Source organism: Pseudochaenichthys georgianus, chromosome 8 (assembly GCF_902827115.2).
Source record: "Pseudochaenichthys georgianus chromosome 8, fPseGeo1.2, whole genome shotgun sequence".
NCBI lineage: Eukaryota > Metazoa > Chordata > Actinopteri > Perciformes > Channichthyidae > Pseudochaenichthys > Pseudochaenichthys georgianus.
Window position 1 is genome coordinate 29,184,079 of NC_047510.2, and position 22,155 is coordinate 29,206,233.

General features: G+C 42.6%; 1 protein-coding gene across 1 annotated transcript; it reads left to right on the plus strand.

Annotated features, from left to right (window-relative positions):
• Positions 1 to 5,809: 5,809 nt before the first annotated feature.
• Positions 5,810 to 22,137, plus strand: ciita (class II, major histocompatibility complex, transactivator). The gene is given in 23 exon segments (XM_034089191.2): positions 5,810 to 7,107; positions 9,456 to 9,512; positions 9,920 to 9,967; positions 10,119 to 10,211; positions 11,714 to 11,815; positions 11,972 to 12,037; positions 12,980 to 13,027; positions 13,720 to 13,920; positions 14,603 to 14,653; positions 14,817 to 14,930; positions 15,022 to 15,081; positions 15,195 to 15,412; positions 15,591 to 16,483; positions 16,485 to 16,910; positions 17,141 to 17,677; positions 18,318 to 18,497; positions 19,611 to 19,682; positions 19,799 to 19,879; positions 19,974 to 20,057; positions 20,152 to 20,235; positions 20,327 to 20,410; positions 20,892 to 20,975; positions 21,077 to 22,137. Coding segments are annotated over 23 exon segments (4,929 nt in total). The 5' UTR covers positions 5,810 to 5,837; the 3' UTR covers positions 21,153 to 22,137.
• The last annotated feature ends 18 nt before the right edge of the window (positions 22,138 to 22,155 follow it).

The following is a 22,155-nucleotide window of genomic DNA, read 5'->3' on the forward strand; positions in this document are numbered from 1 at the left end:
TAGTGTCCAATATTGTGTGATTTTTGGTAGTTTTATATTTAGTTTGTGTAAAGCAATTTGTATTCAATATACAGTTGTTGTTTTTATCATGGTACAAGTACCTCAGCAGTGTACTTCAGTAGCTACATCTGACAAAAGATTGGTAAATTTAAAGTGTCTGCAACACCAAACTAGACCAAAGTACTTAAGCAGGGTTGCCAACTCTCACGCATCTGGCGTGTGACACACGCTTTCACTCTCAATCTCACGCTGCCCAAACTATTCTCACGCCCAAAACAAGATGAACCGGCGATCGTTTTTGGTTGGTTATTTACAATGTTGAGTTGACAGCTGCTCAAGCTGTCGATCCGCTCCCGCCCCGCCCCCACCACTCTTAACAACGTTAACAGACAGCAGAGCAGTGGGAGCCGGTTGGTCAATCCGACCCGCATTGCGCATGCGTAGATCTAAGATCCAGTACAAATGATACAAAAGTAAAAGTCTGCTGCTTATTGTTCTACTAGGCCAAAATAGAGTCAAAGAGTATTATGAGAGTGAGAGTGTGTTAATTCATATATTTGGCAGTTTGGAGTAAGTCTGTAGATTTGTTTGTGTCTGTGTGTTTCACGTATAGGCCTCTCACGATAATTAATTTTGTTGGATACATTTTTCCGGAAATTATTGCGATAAATGATAATATTGTTGGCACCGTTGTATGACCATTTTAGACCACTGACATAATGATAATATATAATAATAAGTCAAGTACATCCTTTCAAACTGCTAGTCACATCCTCATGTAAATGGCAATTTATCGAGGTCAGAAAAGTTATCGAGTTCATTTTTATTTATCGTACAATAAGTCAATTCATTGCTTATCGCGACAGGCCTATGCACACAATAAAACAGTGTAAACAAACATGTTTGACTTTCATTAGTGAATGAAACTGTGTGCCCTTTATAGTCTGTGTCCAATATTGTGTATTTGTATATGTTGTGTATACTATTTGTATATATTGTATATATATCCTATATATATGCTAAGGTCCTGCTACTGACACGATAGCAGTCATTTAGTGCGCATATGTGTAATTAAACCCATGATATCAAAATCTCACTCCAGCCAGGTACCCAAAGTTGGCAACCCTGACTTAAGCATCCAATCATTGCTCAACTTTGACTGTAAACTTGTTTTCATCCATCCATCCATCTTCTCCCGCTTATCCGTGGTCGGGTAGCAGTTCCAGCAGAGAGCCCTAAACTTTCTTTTCCCTGGCGACATCAACCAGCTCTGACTGGGGGATCCCAAGGCGCTATCAGGCCAGCGAAGAGATATAATCCCTCCACCTGGTCCTAGGTCTACCCCTTGGTCTCTTCCCAGCTGGACGTGCCTGGAACACCTCCCTAGGGAGGCGCCCAGGTGGCATCCTAACTAGGTGCCCGAACCACCTCAACTGGCTCCTTTCGACGCGAAGGAGGAGCGGCTCAACTCCGAGTCCCTCCCGGATGACCGAACTTCTCACCTTATCCCTAAGGGAGACACCAGCCACCCTGCGGAGAAAACCCATCTCGGCCGCTTGTATCCGCGATCTCGTTCTTTCGGTCATGACTCATGACCCATCCTTCATGACCATAGGTGAGGGTAGGAACGAAAATGGCCCGGTAGACAGAGAGCTTTGCCTTCTTGCTCAGCTCCCTTTTCGTCACAACGGTGTGGTAAAGCGACTGCAGTACCGCTCCCGCTGCTCCGATTCTCCGGCCCATCTCACGCTCCATTGTTCCCTCACTCGAGAACAAGACCCCGAGATACTTGAACTCCTTCAGTGGACAGTCCATCGGTTTCCTGCTGAGAACCATGGCCTCAGATTTGGAGGTGCTGATCCTCATCCCAGCCGCTTCACACTAGGTTGCGAACCGATCCAGTGAGTGCTGAAGGTCGCAGACCGATGAAGCCATCAGAACCACATCATCTGCAAAAAGCAGTGGTGCAATCCTTAGTTCACCGAACTGCAGACCCCCTCCCCCACGACTACGCCTCGAAATCCGAGCCATGTATATTACAAACAGGATTGGTGACAAAGCGCAGCCCTGGCGGAGGCCAACCCTCACCGGAAATGGGTCCGACTTACTGCCGAGGACCCGGACACAGCTCTCGCTTTGGGAGTACAGAGATTGGATGGCCCTGAGTAGAGACCCCCTCACCCCATACTCCCGCAGCACCTCCCACAGTAACTCCCTGGGAACTCGGTCATACGCCTTCTCCAAGTCTACAAAACACATGTAGACCGGATAAGCGTACTCCCAGGCCCCCTCCAGGATCCTTGCGAGAGTCAAAAGCTGATCCGTCGTTCCACGACCAGGACGGAATCCGCATTGTTCCTCCTCAATCTGAGGTTTGACAATCGGCCTGACCCTCCTTTCGAGTACCTTAGAGTAAACTTTCCCGGGGAGGCTGAATAGTGTGATGCCTCTGTAATTGGCACACACCCTCTGATCCCCCTTTTAAAAAAGGGGAACCACCACCCCGGTCTGCCACTCCTTTGGGACTGTTTCCGACTTCCACGTAATGTTGATGAGACCTCTCAACCATGACAGTCCCTCAACACCCAGAGCCTTCAGCATTTCTGGGCGGATCTCATCCACCCCCGGGGCTTTGCCACTGTGGAGTTGTTTGACGACCTCAGTGACCTCCCCCCGGGAGATGGTGTTGATCCCCCGTCATACTCCAGCTCTGCCTCTAACATAGAGGGCGGAGTTGTCGGGTTCAGGAGTTCCTCAAAGTGTTGCTTCCAACGCCCCAACACTCCATCAGTTGAGGTCAACAACGTCCCATCCTTACTGTACACAGCTTGGATGGTTCCCTGCTTCCCCCTCTTGAGGTGTCGGACAGTTTTCCAGAACAACTTTGGTGCCGCCCGAAAGTCCTTCTCCATATATTCTCCGAACTTCTCCCACACCCGCTGCTTTGCCTCGGCCACGGATGAGGCTGCTGCCCTTCGGGCCTGTCGGTACCTTGCAACTGCCTCGGGAGTCCCCCGGGATAACAAATCCCAAATGCCCGAAAAGCTCCGCCGGAGGTGTGAGTTGAAGGCCTCCTGAACTTGGGCCTCCTCCAGCCGTTCCCAGTTCACCCGAACTACACGTTTGGGCTTACCAGGTCTATCCAGAGGCTTCCCCCGCCACTCGACCCAACTCACCACCAGATGGTGATCAGTTGACAACTCCGCCCCTCTCTTTACCCGAGTGTCCAAAACATACAGCCTCAGGTCCGATGATACGATAACGAAATCGATCATGGACCTTCTGTCTAGGGTGCTCTTGTACCACGTACACTTATGAGCATCCTTATGTTCGAACATGGTGTTTGTTATGGCCAATCCATGACTAGCACAGAAGTCCAGTAACAAACCACCACTCCGGTTCAGATCAGGGCCGTTCCTCCCAATCACGCCCCTCCAAGTGTCTCCATCATTGCCCACATGTGCGTTGAAGTCTCCCAGCAAGATTAAAGAGTCCCCTTCAGGAGCCCCATGCAGGACTCTTTCCAGGGTCTCCAAGAAGGCCATATACTCTGAACTGCTGTTGGGTGCATAAGCACACACAACAGTCAGAGTTTTCCCCCCCATAACACGCAGGCGACCCTCTCGTCCACTGGGGTAAACTCCAACAACGAAGCACCCAACCGGGGTCTTGTGAGTATCCCCACACCCGCCCGGCGCCTCACACCTTGAGCAACTCCGGAGAAGAATAGAGTCCAACCCCTATCCAGAAGTAAGGTTCCAGAGCCGACGCTGTGCATAGAGGTGAGCCCAACCAGATCCAACTGGTAACGCTCCACCTCCCGCACAAGCTCCGGCTCCTTCCCCCCCAGAGAGGTGACGTTCCACGTCCCCAAAGCCAGCTTCTGCCGCCCGGGTCTGGTCCGTCGAGACCCTCCGCTTTCACTGTCACCCTTCTGGTAGCGCACCCGACCCCATCGCTGTTTCCCGTAGGTGGTGGGCCCGCGGGATGGAGAAGCGGAGGTGTTGCCCACGTTGCCTTTTCGGGCTGCGCCCGGCCGGGCTCCGTGGCAAGCACGGCCACCAGACGCTCGCCGACGAGTCCTCCTTCTGGGCCTGGCTCCAGAAGGGGACCCCGGGCTTCCTCCGGGCCGGGTATCCTCACTTCTTGTTTTTTCTTTCATGAGGTCTTTTGAACCAATCTTAGTCTGGCCCCTTGCCTGAGACCAATTTGCCATGGGAGACCCTACCAGGAACACAAGGTTCCAGACAACACAGCCCCCAGGTTCATCAGGGCACACAAACCTCTCTACCACGGTAAGGTGCTGGTTCTTCAGAGACGTAACGACAATTTGCAATCTGCAGTTCACTGTATATCCAATTTCCTCTGAACAGCAACCTCAAGTAATGCTGCTTGATTAACTATATTAGCTGTTAGCTCTTTTAGCTCATAGCGCTATTAGCTCTGTTCACTCTGTTAGCTATTTTGGGTTTTGTTAGCAAAGCACACCTAAGGATTCTGCTGCATGCTGGTTGCTAACAGCTAGGCTCCAGTAACTTTAGAGCTCCTCCTCCTGACGTGCTCTGTTGCAGTCACTGCTCCGTTAAATATGTCATTTGCTAAGAGATAGTTATTCGTATAGTAAAGCTAAGAGATAGTTATTCGTATAGTAGTACAATTCCAGAGGCTTCGCAGGAAAGACCTTTTTCTATTGCCCCAGAAATGACATGAGTCTTGAGTCCTGTTTTAAACTACTGTTAGCTTAAAATGTTTGATTGAATGATGAATACAGATGAATATACTTTGGTGTGAAAATTTGGACAGGAAAGATTCCTAATCCCTAGTGGAAACAAAATCCCAGAGTGAACCGTAGGCCTACTGTATGTCCCTTGCAGCCCCTATCAGCTTGTGAGTGAGTAGTCAGCAGTCAATGAAAAAGCTTTTGTGAATCAATGTATCCATGTTAACAGTGCACTGAATAATTTCAACTGGCTAAATACCAAAGCATCAGTGTCTTCCACTATTATTAATAATCTGTCCTCATACCAATGAGCACCAGATATACGTTTTTTGGTGTTGATCATTGATCAAATATAAAAGGCACCTTTCAATCATTAACTTTACAAACCACTAAAGGATAAAAGGCATTACTGGCTCAGCATGGAATTTGCGAGGGGTTTTATTAAGGGAATAAACATATGATCTGCAAATTTAAACATGGAGCAAAAGTCCCTAAATCAGTGAAACAATAACACACCAGACCTACTTTTTGATCCTGTGCGACTTTAAACCTAGTTTAGAATTTTCAAACATTTAGTAAAAAACTATAATAACGAACGCAATTATAAAGCAGGCTATTTAAAAAGAAATGGCTTTACTGCATCTGTATATTGAGTTAAAATCATGTTAGATCATCTAGAATTGTGTGATAATGGATTAAATGATATGTGTAAAGTAAACAATAGCAGTAGGCCTATTTTCTTAAGGTATAGACTGTTGGAAAATACAATTGGCATAATTTTAAGTAGACAAAATGAATGCTTAAGAAACTGGTGAAATAGAAATATAAAAGTAAAAAAGCTGAATCTGAACAAATGCTCTTGCGAAAGGATAATCTTGCCTCACTTCCTAATAATTATGACACGTCTGCCTTCAGTCCATTAACGTCCCTCTTACATATATTCCCACATGAGAAATGAAACAATTCTTTGAATACACCTCCCCTTCAACCGCACAAACACCTCCCTCTTTTAATGGTAACGCCCCCTGGACAAAATCATTGTATCCCTTGGTAAAAAAAACATATACTCAATCATCTACCCAAGCTTTCTCTTTAAAGACATCAATGTCCGGGGAGAATGGCCCAGTTCGAGGAGGTTCTGGACAGAGTGCAGGAAGCTCTGACTCGGTCCTCTCCTGCTGAGATCTGTGCTCTATTCCAACGTGTGGTGAAGGACCAGATCATCTCCGAGGCCTATGGCAAGAGCTTGGGCCTGTACCAACTTTCTGACAAGATGGTACCTAAACCAAAGTCTGATCTAATGAGTACTCAAGGGTCTACCTCCCACTGGACCCTCAACCAGGGTCAGCTCAGCCAGGTAAGGAAATGTGACCCTTACCAGACAGGATTTGAGTTTGAACCGTCAGTGGCTGAACATGACTGCTCAGGACCCAGGCCAACTATTGATCCACTTTATGAACATCAAGGGAATAATCCAAAGATTATTCAGGAATTGGGTGGGGGGCCAGTGATGGACAAACACTACCTCAACCACAGGCTCTCTTCTACATCGATAATAAGTGACTATCAATGCGGTTTCAGATCAGACAATCGAATGAAGGACTTGCTGAGAGGTGCAGAAAGAATGCAGAAGCCATTAGGTGAAAATGACATAATAGATGAGGGGAATTTGGAGAATGAGAAGGAGTGGTTAGAGCAGGTAGAGGAGGCGGCGAGAAGGATAGCTGTCCCTCTGTGGCAGCACTGGGACAGAGGACGGAGGATCTTGCTGCCACTGGTTCCTGGTAAGACTGCTGGCTGTGCAACCGGAGAAAACACAACAAAAAACAGAGAAGCACAGTGTCATGTTTTCAATATGGAAGAGGAGACGGAGCTTGCAATTGCTTGCAGGACTTTAGATTTGTACTGTGACAGCTTTAACTGTACAGAGGCAGACTTAAGATTCACACTGGACAACGAAGGAGCAACTGGCACTGCAGAAAGCCCGTGTTTCTCTACATACGACAGCGTAGCGACAACTGATTTGAACCAGTTATTTACCTATGAAACAGGAAGAAAAGTCTCACCTGATGTCGATGTCTGCCGGGCAGCTGACAGGTCAACAAAGGATCTGCTCTGGTCAATGGGAGATGGACAATGGGGCATGGACACAGGATTTACAGAAGATATTACACATGTATTTTCTCCCTGTACACTTACAGACACTCACACCGACGCACAAGACCACTCGTTTTACTCCAACACAGATCAGAGCATGACATTAGATATTTTCAACGATGCAGAAAATGTTTTAAAGACTGCTTGTAATACAAACACTTGCATGACTGATGACACGAGGGACTTGCATTTGAATAAAGAGGATGAGGAGGTGGCGGATTCACACTGTGGTAAGTTGGTACTCAATCATATTATTGTGTCCCATCTTAATGTTGCTGTTTTCTGATCTGGTTTTGTGTTTTAAGCTCTGTCTGATTTCCAGGTGCTTTCCATTTTCAGTTGGCAGACAGTATTGTCTAAAGCTGTTTAAGGCTATGAAAATGAGTCGGTGGTTAGGGTGTGGAGAACTTTCAGTTTCATTTTGATTTATTCCCAGGATCCCAAAAAACGGGTGGAGCCGGTTCTTTTCAATGTATAAACAAAAGTGTCCTTGTCCAAAGCAAAGATAGGCTGTAAGGTGGTTGCCGCCTGTGTTGTAGTCGTCACAGTGAATCAATAGGAATAGATATGAGCTTGTGTTGAACAAATGTTTTCATGTAATGCATTATAAACATACTTAGAATGCATTATCTGTTTATAGCTATAGTTCTAAACACTCATTCATAATGTTTTGCAAAAATAATGCAAACAGTAATTAAAAGATTGTATAATGACTTAAAAGGTAATAATTGCCAGTCACTTGCTAACATCAACAAGTGACAAGTTAGTTAGTTGTTGTTGCAAGAGTCACAGAGTATTATAATTCCCAAATCCAAATCTTTTCAGAATGCATTCAGATTTTTCACGCATTATAACGTGATTATTAATATACATGCAAGGACTTGAGAGCATGACAGGTGCACCGGCTGCAGAAGTACTGTTAACAACACAAAGCGTATACGGTAGTCAATTTATTTGTTTAACAGGTCATTACAGAAATTGAGTGATAGAACTTTTTGTCAAACAACTAAGCAATGGACAGAAGCTCAACACTCCAAATAGAAATAAAACCTGGTTACATTTCTACTTCACCTCTATGGCACAGTGGAATCAGGGTCTACTCGAGACATCATTTGGCCACATACTGTATCTGCAAGATAATCCTGAAGAAGTCCATGAATGCATTTATAATATAATACAAGGATTTAAGAACAAGACAAGTGTATGCACTGGCTGTAAAAGTCTTCTTATTCAAAATACTTTGTGACATTATGACAGATTGAATCTGCCCTGTCTGATTTTTATCAAGCCTTTATCAGTTTAACTAAAAGTAATGACGATAGGCTTTTAAAACAGAAACGCCGCTTGTCTCAGAAATAAAAAGCTGCTTGTGAATATCTTTGTTTACCAAACCTCTGCAGGGTGGCGTCTGTTGATGCCACGCGGGGCAATGTGAAAGTAAAAGTTAATTGCATGCAGCAGGGTCAGACGGTGCATAGGTGTTGTAGGCTATCTGAGGATATATGCAGCGTTTGATGAGGTTTAAGCACGAGAAGTAGTCCACCACACCTCACCATCATCCAGGAAGGAACGCCCGGCAGGTAAACATTTTTACTAAGGAGACTTATCGGTGCGTTTATCCGATGTGCGCATGCATGGTCAGGTAAACATGTCGGGGGGCTTCCTCATATGTACATATTGTGTACATATGTGTGTTGTTTTGATATGAGGTCCTTTATGTAAGCATGTCAAGTGAGTTTTGCGAATTATGTAGTGATTTAAGTTAAGTTTGACTTGCGCCATGAGGTGATCAGCATTTAATACAACTTTATTTTAAATAAGATAGCATTTTGTATCGATATTTTCTGCCTTTAAATAATCGTTATTATACAGCAACATTATTGTAATTTGTATAGGCTTCTATGAATCATTTAACAGTGATGTCTGATGTATTTATGGTCCAAACTCTTAAACCAGCATAAGACTCCAACTAGAGCATTGTCTAAAATGGTGAATTTGTTGGTGAAAAGAAGGGGATTTGGGGAATTTCCAGAGGCTGAAAACGAAAGTGATTTACTTTCCAATGTGGCACTGCCAGCCGAATGTTTCATGTGCACTGCACCCTCATTCAAGTTTATTGTCATATCTACAGCTGTGTGTGTGTGTGTGTGTGTGTGTGTGTGTGTGTGTGTGTGTGTGTGTGTGTGTGTGTGTGTGTGTGTGTGTGTGTGTGTGTGTGTGTGTGTGTGTGTGTGTGTGTGTGTGTGTGTGTGTGTGTGTGTGTGTGTGTGTGTGTGTGTGTGTGTGTGTGTGTGTGTGTGTGTGTGTGTGTGTGTGTGTGTGTGTGTGTGTGTGTGTGTGTGCAGGTGTGCAGGTGTGCAGGTGTGCATATGATATGTGTATATTTGTGCGGCTAACATGCAACCTGAGATGGTTCAAAAAGCATTTCAGACTTCCACCATTGTTTTTGGCAGATGGCACCAAAAAAAAGCATAATGGCACATGTTACTAATCTTCTTTAAATGCAGTCGGTAACTTCAAAGTAGCATGTTAGCATGGTAACGTATTCATTTATCCCTTCTAATGTGTGTGTTAGCAGGTGCCAAGATGCAGGAAATGGAACAGGACCCGTTTGTATGTCCTTTCGATCTCGCAGGTGAGGGGTGTTTGAGTTTGAACAACCTGTCTGGGCTGTAGGAAGGTTTTATGATTATCCATCAATAATCAACACATTGATTAAATGGAAAGCTACTGCCTTGACCCCATTTTATCATACATATGATGCAGACTGTGGTAACCCAAAGGAGACTAATAGCAAAATACTCTTAAATGAAAGTGACCTAAAGGGCATTTTCAACAAAACCAGATCAATGAAAGCCACAGGTGAAATGAAAAGTTATCTAGATCTGGGTTGCCTACTGGGTTGTAATCCTTAACAACTCAAAAACATTAATATTGAGATAATAATAATGCAGATTCTTTTTAGGAAATCAGCCCCTATCTGTATACATTAGATATGAAGGTAACTGTTTTGCCTGATAATGCTCATTATTTGTTTTTTAGATGATTTATCTGAGATCTTGACTGATGACTTCCTGGAGAGACTAGTGGGTAAGTTGAGCCAAACTTCTGCATATATAAATATTCCGTTACTGTGTAAAGTAATCAGACACTGAATTGATCAAATGTCTTAAACATAAACACACATGATCAGTCACATAGTAATGAAAAAATGATTTACTGTCTAATTCCTGCTACACAGATCCTAACCTCGACACTGAGGGGTTCTTTGACGATCCACTGTTTAATTGTGAGGAGGAACTCAGCACCTGCAGTAAGGAACTCAGCACCTGCAGTAAGGAACTCTTTCTTTCAAGGTCTTTTTTGTTGTTACTTTTTGTAAAGTTCAGTTTGTGGTACAATGCAAACAAAACACAACAATTAAGAAGCTACTCCTGTTGTAGTAGAACTTTTCTTGAAGAAATGCTCATTATTAGAACATAATGGGGAATGATGAGTGTTCACAGTATAGTGCTATAATTCTTGATATAATACGGTATAATAATATAGTGTAATGTTAGGGTTTGTACACTGTCAGAACAGTGTTTCCATCTGAATGAGTGTGTAACTTCATGTGGAGAAGAGTAGCGGACTCTGCTGCTAAGGCTAATGTGCATGTCATGGATCCCACTCTCTCGCTCTGAGCATGTAGGTGAATGTGTGTCAGGTTGAACGAAAAGGCCACTTTTAGGTTAAGTGTAGTAATTATTCACATTGCCTGAAGCTAATGTGATGCAAGGTTACAACTGGGAAAGCGACCAGTGTTAAAACTCCCCTCACTTGATAGTGAACTTTGCTAAAGGTCTAAGAAGCGGTCAATGTGACGGAACGCCTCCAGTGCGCGTGTGCGGAAGTATAAATAAATACAAACATCTGCAGAAAAAGTTTCAGACAAAGAAACTGGGAGGTGGTTTGTCGTCCTCAACCAAGAAGGCTCGCTATAAAGGTGCGAGTACAACGTTTGTTCTGCAGTACGATCCCGGGGTCTTCTCGGACTTTGTTTTTGTCTTTGATGAAGTAAAGTTCTTTTTGCACCAAACTCTGACTGCCTCCAGCGATTTCTTCAGAACCCATTAGAATTGTATTACCACGAAGAAAGTGAATAAGTTATAATGTTGAGAAGGAGGTCCGGACTTTTTCAACTAGCCTAGTCCGAGATTTTCCTCCGACATTTATTGGCGAGCTAGCCAAGATAGGACAGGACTCTGAGAACAAAAAGCCTGGACAGATCTGCCTGCATCCGCACACCACAGCCAACCAAACAAAAAGGTACGCAGGAACCATTTTAAATTCTGCAAATTCTGAGTGTGGTTGGGTGCAGGTTTCCGCAAAATTCTTCCTCTAAAAAACCTTACATTTAATTTAAATTATAAACGAATCCTTAAAATGAACCAGAAAAAAATAAACATAGAGGTACTTGCCAGGCAGAGTTTGATGCAAAATTGTGTTCAATGTTTGTTTTTTGTGGCTGTTTGTCATAAATGTAAAAACTGGACCCTTTGTATATAGTTGTGGGTTAAAATAGTGCATTTGTCGGTACCACTGTTAGACCTTTTCCAACTAGCATAGTCCGAGATTTTCCTCTGACACTCCTAGTGGTTATGTTTCAAATCACACTTGCCCTAAGTTTTTACTATCTACCACTTCCTTTTCCCCATCTTTTAGAATTTGGGGGGAAAAAAATCAACGCCCTGTTTTCAGTTCACTCCTGTCATGATCACAAATTCCACAATTTCTGGTTTATTTTCCCTTTAGCTGCTTCACTGACTCTTTTACTTCTTCTTCCCTGACCTTCAGCTGAACTTCCCATGATGACAGAGCCCTTCCCCGACATCCAGCAGCAGGGAGAGGAGGACAAAACAACAGGCAAAACAAAAAGCAGAAGTAAAAGACCCAGAGGTACAGAACCAGCCATTAACTAGAAGCTTATCGTAGCTCAACGTCTGCTCATGTGTGTAAAAACTGTCCTGATCACCACTTTGTCATATAAAACTGAATTTTAGAATGAAGCCACAACATTCTGGCAAGTTTACATGTTATATTTCTCCTCTCCAGCTCCTCGGATACAACAGTGCCCCGATCAGGACACACCATCTAGGCCAAAGAGACAAAGAGCAGCAGGTGACCTAACCAGACTGTCTGAGTGGTTTTTATTATCGACTTTCAATGTAAGGTAAAAGGGATAGACAAGTATAATAAATGTGACTTTAAAACCTCACAGCCATTATCTGAAACATCCTTTGAAGTGTGAAGCAAAGAGTACTTTGCTATTTATGATGTGGCTTCAAGTTGTGGAATATATAACCTGCACAGTCATGTCAGCCACTGGCCCATTTTGTAGTTGATGTCATTCTGCAAAAAATGATGCAGTGTTTTAGAAGTCTATGTGTTTCATTCATATCAATGTGTTGATTTTGAAACATCAAATTTAACATCAAGTTCGGAGATTTTCAATAATGTACTCTAATATGAAATAATTTTGTACAGATATGAATGGAAACTAATGACGGCCTGGAATAGTAGGATAACATGCATTTCATGTTATACTTGATCTTATAAGGTTCAAGGTTCTTTATTAGTCATACAGAGTTGTGTCGATGAAATTCTTAAGTCACAGGCTTAAGAATTGTGTAATTAGACGCTTTTATCCAAAGCGTAATATTGTGTAATATAGCGTAATATTGTGTTGCACTGTTGGAAGCCAACAGTGCAACACAATATTACAGAAAAACAGAAAAATATAGTGCAAGTCAATATTAAACGTAACTGCAAAAGAAAGGAATAGTTTAAAAAAAGTGAAATAGTGAAATAAGAGTCTATATGCAAGCTATTTGAATGATATATTAGGTAAATAGAGAAATGATTACTATTAGCATGCATTTATATGGTATGTAAACATGCTAGTAAGCTAACGTGATTTTTATGTTAGGAGCTAACAACTAGCTAACAGTGGTGTGTTCCTTGAGACAATGCTGGTGGTTCTGAGCTTCTTTGTGGCAGCTTTTATTTGAAGCAAGCTGCAAAAAAAAACACGCTGTAATGTTCGTTCTTCATCTCTTGCAGCTCAACCAAAAACTAAAGTGGTGCAGGCTGAGCTGTCAATCACCCAAGGTACATTTCTACGTTCTGCTGTAATCTGAATTGTTAAAGGAGCAGTTAGACACTGCACATGTTTTTGTTTTGCATTTAAAGGGGCAGTAAGAAAAATGAGTACGTCTCAAACAAGATTATCTGCAGTCATTTAAGAGGATGGCAAAGGTTTGATCAGTATTCCTGCAAATATATCCATCAATGATTAAATATCAGCTAACACACTGCATGGTAATATTTGGTGTGAATGGAAAGTACCAACATAACACTCATGGGTTAGAGTGTTGTTGATTCGCTATGCTTGACTCGGTTCCTTTATGGCATATGAATGCAGATCAAAAAACGGGAAGTTCAATTTTGAAGTTGTCAGATAAGATTTCAATGTGGAACCAAAAGAAGAACTCTCACCTCACCCAGAGTTCCTCCAGATCAGTTTGGTGCGTCTCTAGAAGTCAAATGTAGTTGTTGTTAATCTAGACGAGTTGTAGATTGTTACTTGTATTCAACTGTGGCACACTGACCTTTCATTTTCAAGTCTTACAAGTATGCTAAAATGTACGTCTTAAACGTGATGCAGCATCTGATCTAAGTCCGCTTCAATTATCTTGGAATCTAAACTTTATTCTCCTTGCCCAACCTTTGCTTTTGATAGGCTCAAGGTTAACAAAACCTGTGGGCAAAACAGATAAGGATGTTGGCTTTGTTTATTGCAGCCACAGGATCAGAGCCAAGTTCAGCAGAGACAGCTGGCCTCTCCACCACTCCACCAAGAATCCTCCATCTCCATCCCTCCATTCAGTTTATCACCATCCCAGACACTCCATCATGTCAGGTTGTTCGGAGCCTGAGGCTCTCTCCTTCAGTAATTACACTTCCAATCACCAATACTGCTGCCACACCTACTTACATATTTGGTGAGTAAAGCATTCCTATACAACCAAACAAGGTCGATTGTGAATAGGAAATGAAGACTGTACGCATGAAAACGGGATAATCTTCATGCTAAGAAGTGTAGCTTAGCCAGAGCTATTTGCAGCCACAGACCGATACCAAATTCTCTTTGCCATAAAGGTGTACCATTTCAAGGAAGAAGTCTTTTTGTGTGTCTGCCAATCTGCCAAAAAACAATATTACACACTGAAGTAAAGGGAAAAGCACAATGGGGCCTCTTTAACTTAAAACAAATAGGGCTTTGATCTTTTTGAAGTCATACATTTTCAGACAGATGGGATCTTTAGCTATATATATATATATATATATATATATATATCTCAACTATGGCGGTACTACCATAAATGTGATCATAGACTATTTATGAACACCAAGAATCAGCAGCACAAGCACATCCTGCAATAGATCAATCAATTCCTCCTTCTCAACAGGGAGGAGCCCTATCTGTCACTATCTGAAAATGTGTTTTTGTGTTAGATGTTTATGAAACTACTCTTACTATTTATTGTATTATTTGCACAATGATAAAGCACTCTGCAAATGAAACGTGTTAAGCATATAGACTTGCCTTGCTCCTCATGTACGTCTGGTAATGCACATAAACTATATCAACAGTACATATTCTAACGTGAATTTCTAATTTAGTTCCTGCTGGATCACCGCAATTCAAACCTCAAGTGCCACCCCTCTCCCCGAGTGAGTAGAAAAACATTTAATCTCAGAAGTAAATGTATATGTGTGTGTCTACAAATCTGTAGTTAACGTGCATGTATGCAGAGATCTTATTCTGGGAGTTTTGTGTAGTTTATGATCACACAGTTTTAGCTTTGCCTTAATTGTTCTTCTGTTGTTCTTGTAGCGAATGGTGAAGTAGCTCCAGTCCAAATGAGTTCATCCCCACGAGGATCTCTGTCAGACACCGCAAGCAAAGCCTTAACTCATCCTTGTGCCTCACCCCTCTCACCTGGCAATGGTGAGTACATCTATATGTCTTTCTCCTTATGTATAAATCCCCTTCTACAGTTATTCTCATGGTAAAAATATCTTGAAATGTTGACTTTTAGAGCCGTCTACGTGTAAGGAATCCCCTCTTCCTCAGTGTCCCACGCCCCTTGATATTCCACGTAAGTTACTGCATGCTTTTATTCCTTTATTCTGCTTTAATGTTACATTTATTAAAAGCACAATTCATGTTATGTGGAGCAGCAGGTTCCTAACAATGGTGTTACTCTTTCAGAGGATGTGAAGGACTACATCCAGGAAGCCAAAGCACACATGAGTCAAGCGTGCCAGGTTATGGAGGCTGGCCTCAGCCTGACGTCTCATTATGTGGATGTGCCAGTGAGCCAGAGGGAAATTCTTCGCTCTGGAAAAAACATAAACAAAGCCCTGGACAAAGAGATAGTCATCATGGGAGACACAGATCGACAAAAAAGCTTGTTGGGGAGGAGTCGGGTAAGAGTTTCACTTTAATTCAATAGAAAACCATTGAGGTGTTTTTGAATACAGCCAATCCAATACCTTGAAGTATGACTATTTAGATTTTTTTATGACTTGTGAATAGGCCAATAACATTGCTGAAATCACTGGCTGCTAATCACTGGTACCTTTGGGTTTCTCTTTTTCCGATTAGATCTTTGAGAGATCGAAAGGAGAAAAACCAAAACGCTACATTTTGCTTCTAGGCAATGCTGGCATGGGAAAAACCACCCTGATAAGAAGACTGTGTCTCGATTGGTCCACAGACTGCATCCCACAGTTTGACTTTGTCTTCTTGTTAGACAGCAAGGCACTCTCTTTAACGGACGCTACCTTTAGCCTTCAGACCCTCTTACTAAACCTCTCCTCCTTTGCCCCTACCTGCAAGGACCCCAACGCAGTGTACGCTCAAATCCTTGCAGCCCCTAAGCGCGTTCTTGTCATTTTTGATGGGTTTTGCGAGTTGCGGGACTATGAAATTCTTCTCCAGACTCAAGAAAAAGACTTAGTAACGTCGTTACAGAAGGACAGTAAAGCACAGACCTTCACAGTAAAACAGTTGTACTCTGCCATCCTTCAGAGGGTCCTCCTTCCAGGATGCACACTTCTCCTTTCTACCCGAACGAGAGGCACAGCCAGCCAGCTTCTCCGCCGAACGGACAGCCTTTTGGAGGTGTGTGGCTTCACCCCCACTGACGTACAGATATATCTGTCCCAGTACTTCACTGATCCTGACCTCAGAGTATCTGCTTTGGATTGCTTCAAAAACTGCAGCTATCTACATCTCCTGTGCTGGAACCCCGGACTTTGTCGCTTGGTCTGCTTGGTTTTAGAACAATGCAAAAGTTTGGAGGTCCTACCGAGAACGTTAACCGAGCTCTGCCATCAAGTGCTTTGTATGAAAGTGGAAAAAGACAGTAAGGACACAAACTCACAGGCTGAAACTCCATCGGAAATATCTGAGAAATCAGTTGAAGAAACCCAGACAAAAAGCTCAAGTAGTTCTCAAATGAAGAGGCGTAATAAAAACACTCACACACAAAGAACCAAGGGGTTCAAAAAAACAGGAAAAAGAGAAAGATGACAAAGACGGAGAGGAAATGAAGAGTAATGGCTGGGAAGCAGTCAAAACCCAGGAGAGGGAGTTGCTGGCCCAGCTAAGTTCTCAGGCCTGGGGGGGGATCAAAGCAAACTCTTCCATCGTCCCCAAAGGACGGACCATATCTGCAAAACTCAAGGCGTTCGGCCAAAGAACAGGGCTCTTACTCTCTTATAATCTGGGGACGAGGCAGGTTGTCTCAAATTGTGAGAGTGAGGACAGAAGGAAAACTGGAACAAGAGAGACTGGAGAAAAGAGGGGAAGCAAGGGAAGGACGGAAACTGAAAACGCTGATGCCAGTGATGACCAAATCCTGATGTGGGCCAACCCTTTCCTTCAGAGTTACCTTGCAGGGATCCATTTGTCTCTGTCAAGGTAAACGCTTCATGATTTCTATGTTTCCATTAGAACTATATGGATGGTTATGCTGATGTGATAGAGTAATCTGAAGAGTGTGTAAAGCTTTTAATCTGTCATAGTATCCTGGCCTTAGATTGAAATTGAAAGAGTATTCCTTTCTATTCCCAGCGGCATTTCTCTTTCACTTTCAGTGCTCTTCCCTCTTTGGATTTCTCTTGACTCTTTCTGAAATTCGGTTTCCCCAGGACAATAACAGACCGTGCCTTCCTCCAGACCCTTCCTTTCCAATCTGGCCAGAAGGGTCGCCGGCGGCCTCAAAGGGAGGAGCTCGATCTGACTCAGCGGTTTGCGGTCGGGCTGTTGTTCTACAACCGGAGAGAGCTTCAGAGGTTTCACTCATACACAGAGACATCCTTCAGGGACATGTTGGACTCTAAGCAGGCTTTAGTGACAACACACCTTGAAGGTCTTTCCCATGATGACCTGAGCCCCGCCCAGGTCCTGGAGGCTTGTCGCTATGTTTATGAGGCGAGTTCCTCACATGGTGATGGTAGCAGAGACAGTGGTAGTCAACGATTGGTTGCTCATCTGGCAGAGAATCTTCCAGAGGTCCTGACATTTCACGGAGTTCCTTTTAAGCCATCGGACGTGTTTGCTGTGCAGAACGTTCTCGACCAGGGTGGAGCTGACGGTAGAAGGTTTTGTTTGAATCTGGAGGATTCGGGGATACAGATTTCGGGACTCAGAGCTCTGTTGGGGCTCAACAACATCAACACATACAGGTACTAGTTTCAATTCACAACTCAAAAAGCTGCTTGGTATCTATTGAGTTTGTTAAAGGGGTCCTATTGCGCTTTTTGGGGGTATCTTGCCTGTAGTGTTTTATAGAGGTTTTTGTGCATGTGAATGGTCTGCAATGGCTAAAATCCCAAAGGGGGATCTCTTAGCGTTTGACCAACCAACAGAGCCAGCTAACCAATCAGAGCAGACTGGGCTCTGGTTTCAGACGGAGGGTGAAAAGAGGTGCTGCAGCACAGGCAGTATGAGAACAATAAAGAGCCTTTTGAAAATGAAAGCTTGTAAACCTGTAACCTGTGGAGGCACCAAATATGAACCTGAAAATAAGCATAATATGTCCTCTTTAAACCCTTTCCCCAATCATAGTTTAACAACCCTAATTAAGGTATGGCCCCTTTGTCAAGCTTTGGATTATTCCAATATTCAAATCTGTAGTATTAACATTCAAAGTGTTTAGGCTGCGGTGGTCGTTTTAATGTATGGCTATTAAGTTTACTAGCTCAAGCAGGATACGTGTAACTTCCAAGGCCAAGGAGCACTTAGTTTACTAACTCATGAGCAATGTATTATTTCTGTCTAATGACATTCCATTGATACAATTGTCAACCCTTGGGTGTCTTCTAGGGCATGCATTGCTGATGTGATCACCTTGTGGGAGCAGCTAGAGCAGAACGGTGAAGAAGCGCTCCTACAAGTGACGGTGTCCAAATTCAAGGTCCACCCTCTGAAAGCCACACAAGTGTGTCACATAGAGCACCTGGCAAAGCTGGTGAACATACATGTGCACAAGAGGCTGTCAGACAGGTAATGCAACACACACACACACACACACACACACACACACACACACACACACACACACACACACACACACACACACACACACACACACACACACACACACACACTCCAGTCAGATCTCAGAGAAATACAAAGATGGTCCGTTGGCAGCTCAAATTCAATGCAGCAAAGTGCAAAGTAATGCACTTAGGTTTTCTGAATAAAAAATATGAGTATAATGTGGGTGATAATTCAAACACTATAAACCTATCCGAGACTCAGAATGAAAAGGACCTTGGTGTGAATGTTGACAATACCCTGACATTTAGTGACCATATCCATCGGGCAAGTAACAAAGCGAATGGTATCCTAGCAATGATCCGCAGATCATACACTTATTTGGACTCTGACGTAGTACGTAGTTTATACATCTCTCTTGTACTGCCACTCCTCGAGTATGGGAATGCCGCTTGGTCCCCCATGTACAAAAAGGATGCTGAGCTCATCGAGAAAATACAGAGAAGGGCAACGAAGCTGGTTCCAGAACTAAAGGACCTACCATATCAAGAACGACTGCAAAGTCTTAAAATCCCGAGTATGTATTAAAGAAGGGCGAGGGGAGATATGATCGAAGTTTTCAAATATCTCCACAACATCTACGAAACATCATGCCCACTACAACGGGATTATAACACCAGGACTCGTGGACACTGCCTCAAGTTGAAGAAACAGTACTCAAGACTGGCTATCCGCCGCAACTTCTTCAGCCTGCGTGTGGTTGACTTGTGGAATGATCTGCCAGAAAGCGTTGTCACATCAAGACGGTTAACTGTCTCAAATCCCGCCTCGACCACTACTGGTCAAACATCACCTTCACTTTGGACTATGTGACTGTTGCCAGCATCCATAGTAAATAAAGAATCAGTGATCTACTCATTTATTTATGAGCGACTAAAAGGCCTTAGGCCTATTACAGCCGTATCCTATTGATTGATTCACACACACACACACACACACACACACACACACACACACACACACACACACACACACACACACACACACACACACACAGTCACTGCAACAGACAATCAATATGTATCTAGTGGTTAAAGTGTGTGTTGTGTTTACTTGTAGTTCCAGCCAATGCGATTCAATCCTGGCAGAGGGGGTACCGGCAGTTAAAGAGCTACACAAGCTAGAGTTGGAGTAAGTAGTAATAAGCAACATTTGAAAATTAAATTAGTGACAATGGTTACCATGATGATGATGATGATGATGATGATGATGATGATGATGATGATGATGATGATGATTTCCTCCAGGCTTGGTCCAGAGAAAGGTCCCCTGGTTCTTCCCAAGCTATGGGAGCTCCTGCCAGGTCTACACAACCTACAGCACTTAGAGTAAATATACAAATTTGACTTCAAGTTCTCTCTCAGTGCTTCGATATCTATATCTTTTGTCCTGTGCCTAAGAGTAACTTCTCTTTTCTTTCAGTCTAGAGAACAGTACGATTGGAGACAAAGGAGCAGAGGAATTGGCGGATACTTTAGTCTCACTTGGGTCCCTGGAGATACTCAAGTGAGTTTGCCATGTTCCTTCTCATCCTGTACAACAGAATACATAATGATGTACAGTATGTGTCTCGTACTAACTGTTTAACCTCTCATTCTAGTTTGTCACAGAATTGCATAGGAGACCAGGGGGTGAGGAAACTGGCAACTGTGCTGCGGGATCTTCCCAAACTGCAGTGTTTAAGGTATATAACACACATATACCTTGACAACAACACCCACAGAGGTGCATACGACAAACCCACTTCATTTCACTTCCCCTTTATTTGTTTCCAGTCTCTACAGTAATGTGATTTGTGACGAAGGTGCAGAGACTCTGGCTGCTGTCCTCCCACACATGGCTTCGCTCACTGACCTGGAGTAAGACCATACATATCACATTTACAACAATTCTACTGTATAGTTATTTTTGTACTGATTATAAATGACATTAAACCTCCAAAAGACATACATTGAAACACATGTCACATTTTCCTTAGACATTAATAACGTGTTGTTCTCTCCTTATACTGATCTAATGAAACACAGCATTAACCCAATGCATTTGATTCATTATGGAGAACATGTACGTATTTAATGAACTAAACAAACTTTTAATCAAACATTGAACATACAAAAAAAGGTGTTACACACACCACACACACATTCACCAAAAAAGGAACTAGTCAAAAATATGGTTACATAGATAAAAATAAATGTTGATCCTCTGAGCTTTGTTCTGTATTCACTGATATATTGACAGAAAGATGTGTTTTATAAGGATGTATCACTATCTGAAGATACAGAAGTGTACACTGTTGCAAGATTCAACGTGTTAAACCGTTTTTTTTCTGTTTGACAGTGTCAAGTACAACAAGCTAACAAGTGTTGGAGCACAGAGCCTGGGAGCCAGTCTGAGAAACTGTAGAAAAATAAAGACTTTGAGGTGAAAAAAAATCGCTCCACAACTCAAAACTAAATCATTTTGTATGCATTTGTCTTTTCTTTGCATGTCATCCAGCATCCTAATATCTATTTCTATCGCAGGATGTGGAACCAGTGTATTCCTTACGGCGTGTTTGAGAGACTTCAGCAGCAGGACAACAGGATCCAGTGGCAGTAGAACAATATGAAACCTCTACACACATCCTCACATGTTTACACTACACACTACATTTTATACTGTATGTGTGTTTAAGAAAAAAGAGAGTGAGAGAAAGCTCAATATCACAAACCAAAAATAATTCTTTGGTGCTTTATTCAATGGTTCTCCTTGTCAGATATTTTTAAAGATTCCCCTGAGTGCTTCATCCTTCGGTGCTGCATGTGTTTACTGTATAGGTGTGGCTAGGTACACATTCAAGAAGCACTTTTGCACTATATGAGATATGATTTTATGTAACCATAATTTGTTCTTATTTTTATAAATAAAATGTTTTATGTTGTTACGTACACTGTTTTTTCGTTTCACTTTTTTCTTAATTCAACAGTTTATTATTAACCTGTTTTCACTTCCTTCCCAAAAGGCTTCTGTTCTCTTTTCTTTATGCAAGCTAACTTTTACAGTCTTATAGTGTCTGAAACTCTGAGTAGTTGATGTTATTATTTTATTTGCATTAATAAATGGACACTTGCTGATGTGATACACTGTAGATACCTTTGGTTGCTGACTGTAAAACATTTTGCTATATCTGTATAGGTTGTTGTGATGCAGCAAGAGCCTCAGATAACCTGACTTGTAGTCACAAATATGGGTCAAGGCCCCAAGACACTTCATTTCCCATAATGCAACAACACAATCAGTGGTCACCTTCAGGAATATTTATTGTGAAAACCAAATATTTTTGGATCCAAAGTTGAGTTTTTCCCAATGATAACACTATTGTAGAAGGTCTGCTCGTACAGTCAAACCGACAGCAGCTTAATTGAACATGTTAGAATATGAATAGAAAGCCTTCATGTTTGGTTAATGTATAAATGAGCAAATGAATGTTTCTGTACTTTGTTGTTGATTTAGTGAACATTGTTATGTTCCACCATGCTCCACTGATGCACTCTTGTGGACAAAATGTAAAGTGACACAATAAAAGCACATGGGACAAAGTCAACAGTCTGACATCAACATG